Here is a 9,301-nt window from a genome sequence, read left to right on the forward strand (position 1 = left end):
GTGAACACACACCCGGAGCAGTGGGCAGCCATATTACTGCGGCGCCCGGGAAGCAGTTGGGGGTTCGGTGCCTTGCTCAAGGGTCTCACCTCAGTCGTGGTATTGAGGGTGGAAGAGAGCGCTGGTTATTCACTCGCCCCACTTACAATTCCTGTCGGACCTGAGACTCAAACCCGCAACCCTCGGGTTACAAGTCCGACTCTCTAGCCACGACTGCATAAGTGAGTGGTACAGCAAAATGTAAAAATAAGGAAAATTATGTTCACAATTACATATCCAATTTTATAATCAATAATATAAATATCTAGTAAATATATAATATAAAATCTCCAATATTGGCTGATACCCAAAGCTTATTGTTTGGCAGCAGAAGATTTGGAATATCATGCATATAGACCATGTTTTTTATACGTTTATGATGCTTTTAAAATCTTTTTTTTTTTAAGTTTGAAAGCTTAATCCTAATTGATTCTTATAGCATGGAAAAGAGCAGCCAGCACATTCTCCAAAATTTCAGCTTTTGTGTTCCACAGAAGAAAGAAAGTCATGTGGGTTTGGAACAACATGACCATGAGTAAATAATGACAGTTGGCACATAAATGAAGAAGAGAATGTATTAAAATACCACACTTCACTACTAGTGAGGTAATCCTCAGTTTTGTATGTTGTTTTATTTACCGTTTTTAGCCCTTATCGGCGGAGTTACTTGGACCAGTATTGAGGCAGGTAATCCATCCATTTTATTTTTAACTCCATTATTAGTGCGTAAACTCACAGCTGCTCAAAACCCAGCATGATGGGCGTTTACTCTCTCTTCAGTCAAAATAATTGCGTTACGGTAAGATAATGATCTGGACTGCACACCGCTCATTGTTAGATCATGCTCTTCGCTGGTGCATGTGGTGATATGCGTTGTCTTGGCCCCTGTTTGCCCTCTCTGTAGCGTGAGGTTTAGTGTACCTCAGCTTTAGTCACAGTGCAATAGAAAACTTTACGGCTGCTGTACAGATGAGACATGCAAGAGGAAAAGCTGCTCGTCTTTGCATTAGTGTGGTCACGGATGGTGGCTTGTTTTGCTAAGGGGGAAATGGCAGAGCGAGGGGGATTTTTTCTTCTTTTGTCAGCAGCGCAGTGATCTTATAAACAGACGAGCCTGCAGATGAGCGAATAGGATTTCTCCATCCAAAGCATTGTTCAGGTGTTTGTATTGACTGATGCAATATTGTATTACCAACAGCTTAAATACAGCCTAATGCTCCATGATTGCAAGCAAACAAGCCTCACAATAGGGGTCTATACCATTAATGGTCCACGTAGGTGTAAATAGGGCTTCTTTGACAGGAGCCACGTGGAAAGAGTATTAACACAGTTAAGACTAAAGAAACTCAAATGTGTTTTCCTCTGCAGAGCTCCTGTAATGGTGGCCAGCGGGACGGGCCCATGCAGGGCCAGAATGGGGGCATGCAGAGAGGAGAGGTGCCCTCCCTCAGTCCAGAGAGCACAGAGGAGCCACGGGTGCTGGAGCACAAGCGAACAGGCCGAGCGCTGGAGCCAGAGAAGGATCACACCCGCTCCGTTTCTCTGCTGGAACAAAAACGCAAGGTGGTCTCTTCCAGCATCGACGTACCACAAGCCAGGTAAGACTGCGGGATGAGCGCCCCCCACAGGCACAGATTAGAACTAAAGGAATGATGTATGTTTTTGTTTACTTCATTTTTGTTTTCATGTTGTATGCTCTGAATAAGAAGAGCTGGACTGTAGTACTGGTGAGATGTTGGTTTTCACATTATTTATCAGTTTTTCTCTATAAAGTTACATCAGTCCCCATATAAACTAACATTAGAAGGATCTAAACAAGTTATACATGTTTTTTTTCATAAATAGATTGATTTGGTCTTTTTCAGCAAAAGTGACATTTGGACAAAAAATATTATGTTTTAGTCTCTTTTCATAAGTTACTGAAATTGTTAGGGTTTGTGGAAGTGATGAGGTGAGGACTCAATTGCAGGAAGTTTGGACTCTTTAAGTGAAGTGACGTGTGGCCAAGTACGGTGACCCATATTCGGAATTTGTGCTCTGCATTTAACCCATTCAAGTGCACACAAACAGGAGTGAATAAACACACACACCCGGAGCAGTGGGCAGTTGGAAGTTGGGGGTTCGGTGTCTTGCTCAAGGGTCTCACCACAGCCGTGGTATTGAGGGTGGTAGAGAGCGCTTGTTATCCACTCCCCCCACTGACAATTCGGACCTGAGACTCGAACCCGCAACCTTTGGGTTACAAGTCAGACTCTCTAACTATTAGGCCACGACTGCCCTCATATTATCAGAAATAAAACAAAAACAAACAACAAAATCTTCCCTGTGGGGAAAAAAACACAACTGGCAACTTGACTGTCTTGGCGGAACAGGCAAGATACATGATGTCAAACATTAGACAAATAACTGGCACAGGACTGCAAACACAAGGAGAATAAATAGGGAGCAAACAAGGCAGGTAACAAGGGTGGACAGGTGGGGCAAATGAACCAATAATCAGGTAAAAATGTGGGCGGGGTTAGACAATAGACAGAAGAGCACGTCACACAGAAACAAACAAAACAAAAGCCATGTGCTCACATAAAACAAAAACACAAGCACATGGCCAGTGAAAACAATCACAAGCCATGTGCTCACACAAAACAAGACATGAACACACCGCTAACAAGAACAATCATAAGCTGCGTGTTCACACAAAACATGACAACATGAAAGCACGCGACCAAGAAAAATTTCGAGCCATGTGCAACCCAACACAAAACAGAACATAACATGAAAGCATGCGGCCCATGTAAATACGAACCGTGTGCTAAACAGAACACAGCGACACAAGCACCTGGCCAATGAAAATATAAACCAAGTGCTCACAAAACACACAAGACGAGCACACGGCGAGTGAGTGAACACACAACCCGAATGCTCACACGAGAATCAAGACATGGAGCGGGAGTGTTCGAACCCCGACAAAAGACTGAAACCAATCTAGACATGAGTGCCGCAATCCAAACACCACGCTCCAAACATGAAACAAGACAATACAGGAGTGTCAGGGCTCTGTCACAAAACCAAGAATAAACTAGACTGAAGTGACAGAACCCTGACAGAAATAGTTTCCCTCAACATGCATATTACAAATACAAGAACATGATTGTCATTTAGTAGTAATGTAGTATTTACACCACCGGTTAAAAGTTTGGTGTCAGTAAGATTTTAATGTTTTTGAAAGTTTCTATTGCTCACCAAGGCTGCATTTGTTTAATCAAAAATACAGTAATAATGTGATATATTATTACAATTTAAAATAAATGTTTTCTGTTTTAATATATTTTGTAATTTATTCCTGTGATGGCAAAGCTAAATTTAATGACGCAAAGTGTATATTTAGCACTCTAAGCGAAGTGCAGACCACCAGTATACTGATACAAGCTTGTTTGTGGTCTGAATCCTGTGGTCTGAACGCTTTACAGCATTTGCACTTTCTTTTCTGACACCTCTAGCATGCAGTAAGCTGTAGAACTACAAAAACATTGTAACAGCTGTTTTTCTTTGTTTGTCAAATGTAATTTGATCACACACACACACAGCCTTTTTAGTGTGACTTTTTACTTATTAGATCCAAAAATCAATTGACAATTCAACTGACATGAACCATCTGCTGTCTGATCGCTCTATTACTACACTGAGGTCTGATATCGACTCAATATTTATTTGTTGATGAATTATTGATCTCTTAGCTCAATTTGTATTCTTCATTTATTCAGGAAAAAAATGTCACATTGAGCACTGAATTTATTTTATGGATGAGGAAGAGGTTTATGATTTCTGTCTGCGTTAATTGGCCTTGCATGTTTGATTTGCTATAGGTTGACTACTCTATATCCCTAGGTGTTGTATTGATCACCTCAGTGGTGCTCCATTTAAGAAGCTCATTATTTTTAACGCTTATAAAAAAAATGGTGATTGATCCTCCATGTACAACAAATTATGTACTTTGTCTTGGAACATCTCCATCTTGAGAATTTGCACTGTTAGTTGTGCTGTGGTTCTATAGAAATAGTTTTCTGAACAGATTATTAATATTAACATGAAATTTTTTTACATTTCCAAGGCATATATAGTTGTAATAAAGAAATGTTTATTGAGCACCAAATCATCATATTCGTGGAACATGTCACAGTGAAGACAAAAAATCTTACCAACTCCAAACTTTTGAACGGCATCATGAACCTCTAGGCAGAGCAATTCACCATGATCATATCCTGGCTAAAATCGATCCAATTTTTTTATTTGTGTGCTTGAGTTGATTCGATCTCACAGTGCGTGTAACCATGTTTGCTCATGTATTTCCTTTTCTGTGTTTCTTTTGGACAACTCAAACCTCAAAAACATGTGTACGTTAAGTTCTGAGGACTATTAGTCACGACTTTGGACAAGAAGCAGCCGCAAGTTTAAATATCTCAAAATAATTATGGAGCCTTTCTGTTGGCAGGGCTGGTCAGTTTAGACAAACACAGACAAAGTTCTGGATAATGTGCTTAGGTTTCTTTTGCATTTCTCAGCTCCGGGATAGTTGATCAATCCCTTGTGCCAAAGTAACATGAGGATTAGTTTCAGTGTTATTGTGTAAAATGTTTCCAACAAGTCAAAATCAATATATAGAGCCTTTGCAACAAATGATTTTTATAAAGCGCCATAGAAGACCATTTGATCTCATGGGCCAAGAGTGCATTGTATAAAAATCACATAAGCACAAAGCACTTAAGTAGATGAACACCGGACCCTTTGACAAAAGAAAAGATCAGATATAGGTTCAACTTCCTTGCGTTTAAATACAGAAGTGGGGTATGGGCGTAATTACTCTGAGATTGTGATTGATTGCTCTGAAAGAGTCACTGGTTTACCTAAAAAAAAAAAGTGAAAGGTGGGAAAAGGTGACACATAAGCAAGAGAATGGAACATTGAAGACTAAATTGTTGTAAGGAAGGTGATCCAGATACTTGACTGTGATTGGAGACCAGGCCGCACACTCTTGAAGTTGTGATTGCAAACAACAGTGACCTAGATGCAGTAACACTTTAATATCACAGGACTGGAGCTTGTAAGTAGCCATTTAGTTTGTGTTCAATCAGTGTACAATGGAGAGTGTGCTGGGGTTTGTTTGGTGACCTGCAGGTCTGGGGGGGTGAAGGGGATCACACGTTTCCCATCTCGTGTCAGCTGTTTTAGTGTTCATTATTGGATACTGAATAGCTTAGTTCATCATATTTGTTTACAGAGTTCCACCACAAGCATTCTTTGTCTTGTATATTAGTTGACCCAACGTGATTCTTGACCTCTCTTTCCCCCAGCAGCTTTGCTGAAAGAGAGGTTTATTAAAAAATTGAGAAATGCTGGAATGTGGAAACCATTTGGTTCCTCTTTCTGCTAGTGTACAACATGAATCTACAGCAGCTTTATATTTTTTCTATAGCAGGAAATAATCTATTTGAACAAGAACAGTTTGACTTGTAACATTGCAGGCCTGACAGATAGCCTCCACCAGACTAACTGCGAGCAGGAAATTAATGATTGTGTGTGTGTGTGTGTTAGGGTTGAGTATCGTTTGGGGTTTTTTCGATACTGGTGCCAAATCGATACTTTTAAAACGGTTCCGGTGCCTAAACGGTGCCTGAACCGATACTTATATAAATTTTTTTTTTTTTTAAATTAATAAAAATTCCCCCCAAAAATGATGGATTGGCCATTAGAATAGAAATAGAATAGAGAGTGCAAATGTTAGAGGGTCAAGTTTTTAAATAAAAAAAAAAACGTTTCTTGAAAATATTAAGGACTGCTTGGCTTGAGCTGGGCAGGTCATTCCACCAGGAGGGAACAGTTAATGTAGAAGACCATGAAAGTTTTATCATAGGTAGAATGCAAAATGTTTCAATACAAGCATTTCAGTCAAATGCAATTTATGCAATATTTCAAACCTTTAACCCACTTGGGAAAATCAACCCATGGCAACAGTTTAAAAGTATCCCAATTCTGTAGAAAAAACGCGGACAACCCTTGGCAACCCTGCATCCAACAAGAGCTGCAGGAGTCTGCTTTGACTGATCACAGGTCGAGAATATGGAGAGATGACTGACAAGACCATGCTGGAGTATTTGCTGCTCAACAGATGGATTCGGTTCTAGTACATACCGGTTACATAGGTACCGGTGCCATATTGGTACCGGGTTTCAGTACCCAACCCTAGTGTGTGTGTGTATGTTCAGAATTGTGTAAAAACAACATTAGTCACTTTAAAAGAATAGTTCAGCCAAAAAAAGAAAATTTGGACATTATTTACTCACCCTTTAGATGATCCAAAATTTAATTATTTTTTTATCTTCTGTGGATAGAATGTCCTTCCCAGTCTTTTTCCATTAGTCATGCTCCAAAATGAAAATTTTGGGGAAAAAATTTAAAATTAGACTTTTTGGAATTTAAATAATTGTGAGTCTAATTACAGGCTCCACTAACTTTTATATTTATTTTAAATATAACACTCTATAGATGTAATTTTATGGGATTCAGTGGCTGAAATTTTGGAGCATCCTTTTTTTTCATATTTTAAAAAGAGAATGGGAACTGGTTTTGTCAAGCAAAGTGACTGAAATTTAAGTTTTTCATTTAAAATCTTCCCCACCACTGTCGCTTTGTTCGCGGACCGTCCACACAGTCACAAAAATTGGGCTGCATGGACGCCCATGGACCATTCTGATGACGAAAATTGCGTCACGCGGACAGTGCATGGAACGCGAACGGCCAAAGTATACTTTGAGCTTTAATCGATCCGACTGAGCTCGATCCGAATGAAATTTAGATCAGATTAGAAGGGGTGGAACTGGAAAGTACTGCGCATGTGCAACGATGTGCAATGAAATTGCGTAATGACGCATGTCGCATGGAACGAGCTGTTGTTTTTGTAGAATGAAGTGTAATAATTGACTGTCATGTTATTCTAAAGTTATCCTTCCACTCATTGTCTGTGAAGTGGAGCAGAACAACGTCTCATCAGTCCTCACTGTATACTCTCATCTACAGATGGCTTGTTTTGGCCGCCATGGGAATGGGCGGTTTTACTGCTTGATTAATATAAGCAGCACGGTATGAAGCTTATTAGGACCCAAAATAGATAAGTATTGAGTCTGCTCTTTAAAACAAAGAAAAATAAGTGATTGTAGGAGAATAGTATGTGCAAACAGCAGGAAACTCTGTATATTCATGCAGTGTCGGCATGTCAAAAGATCAAATCCGATATTGAAACTTGTGATATATAAACACGTGCATCAACCCGATCACTTAATGTAGCATTCGTGTAAAAACTACATTCAGATTCATCAATCAGAATGATTCATTCCGATTGAAACAAGAGGTGTCCATTAGGGCTGCACAATTAATCGAATTTCTAATCGCGATTACAATTACGGAAGCCACAATTACATAATCGTTCAAAGTGGCAATTAATTGATTAAAGTCCACTTATGTTATTCTGCGTGCTTAAGATGCGTTTTTTTATTTATTTCTACAGGTTTTCTTAAGGGTTTTTCCATTATTTTAATTTTAGTTTTAGTATAAAATTCACAGCACTTATATTGTTCTCCTCATTTGTAAGTTGCTTTGGACAAATGCGTCTGCTAAATGATTAAATGTAAATGTAAATACCATGCAAATGTTTACTTTTTTTATTTAAAGAAGAAACCAATCCAATGTATAGTTGACATTTGAGGCTTAATACTATAGAAAAGCAATAAAAGTTTACATAATTCAATGTAAATTGTGGTAATCTTAATTAATAATCGCAATTACAATTTCAAGGGAATAATCGATAATTATGATTTTTGTCATAATCGTGCAGCCCTAGTGTCCATGTAAACATAGCTTGGTGTCAGTTGATTTTTGTTGTCCATTTGAGAGCTTCAGCAGAGAGGAATATCAGTGGGTAGCGACTTAATTTTGCCTTACTTATATTTGTCTCTGCACAGTAAACAGAGTTAAGTGTGTTATAACTAGGGTTGGGTACCAAAACCCGGTACCAATATGGCACCGGTACCTATGTAACCGGTATGTACTAGAACCGAATCAGAACGCAGATTTCAGTGCCTCATTTTGGTGCCATGCCTGAGCGATCGATTGAAATAAATGGCCAATCCATCATTTTGTGGGGAATTTTTATTTATTTTTATTTTTTAAATAAGTATCGGTTCAGGCACCGTTTAGGCACCGGAACCATTTTAAAAGTATCGATTTGGCACCGGTATTGAAAAAAACCCAAACGATACCCAACTCTACTTAAACCGCATAAACACATTGCATTACACCAAATACACAAAATAATGTTCTTTTTAGATTGAAATAGTTTTGAAATAGTAGTTCCATTCCTGTCTGATTGGCTCGACATGCAGCAAGCTACAAAATACATGCCTAAATGTGTGCCATCCTACAAGAATGAAAGAATCCACTGTGTTAAAATGGGATGTGGTTGTTTTAGTAGTCAATGAATGAAGGGTATAAACTCGCTGTTCCTAGAAGCATGCAATAAAAATAGACTGACATAACATGTAGACAGATAAATCAGCACAGCAAGTGCAAAGTTTAATGTAATAACAAATGAAGTTTTAACCCTGTATAGCCTACTGTCATATTTGATACACAAATTTCTAAAGCGTCTAAATTATCAACATGATCAAAACTTTGAAAAACATGTTGTACATGATCTACTACATGCCTTCCGTCATCTGATTGATATTTTATACTGTTTTTTTTGCAACTAAAAGGTGGTGTACTTGTAAAAACATCCCTCTTCAGGTTGTTACACATGTCTTTTTGCGGTGAAATCTTTAAATATTTTCATAAAGTAAATGTAAGAATAACTTCAAAATTCTTAGTAATATTTCAAGATGAACTGGACTGAAACAACTTATGTTTACTCGATTATCCATACGTATTTTTTTAAAAATAGAAAATTCTGTTAAAATGCATCAAATAGGATACTTCAGGCTTTTGAGGAAGATTGATTTGTTCATCTCTCAATCAGCATTCTATTGCATTGCAACAAAGGCCTCCTGTAGTGAATCGATACGTTTTTGTAAGAAAAATATCCATATTCAAAACGTAATAATCACTTTAATGTAGCTTGCGCCAACAGTTGTACACGGAAGCAGCTCCGGGAGGATGACATAAGATGTCGGCATTGCGCATGCGCCGGTGAGTCTCGTGAAAACCAACGTTTGTT

At 38.5% G+C, this 9,301-nt stretch overlaps 1 protein-coding gene across 2 annotated transcripts in view; it reads left to right on the plus strand.

Moving 5' to 3' along the window:
* Positions 1 to 9,301, plus strand: part of LOC107743823 (zinc finger protein 704-like) — a 70,284-nt gene that overhangs the window by 12,172 nt on the left and 48,811 nt on the right. For both annotated transcript variants that reach the window (XM_016557244.1, XM_016557245.1), the window contains exon 2: positions 1,408 to 1,637. In XM_016557244.1, coding sequence (XP_016412730.1) covers positions 1,408 to 1,637 — 230 coding nt within the window. The remainder of the gene's footprint in view (positions 1 to 1,407; positions 1,638 to 9,301) is intronic.

Source organism: Sinocyclocheilus rhinocerous, unplaced genomic scaffold (genome assembly GCF_001515625.1).
Source record: "Sinocyclocheilus rhinocerous isolate Xijiao unplaced genomic scaffold, SAMN03320098_v1.1 scaffold46, whole genome shotgun sequence".
In the NCBI taxonomy this organism is placed as follows: Eukaryota; Metazoa; Chordata; class Actinopteri; order Cypriniformes; family Cyprinidae; genus Sinocyclocheilus; species Sinocyclocheilus rhinocerous.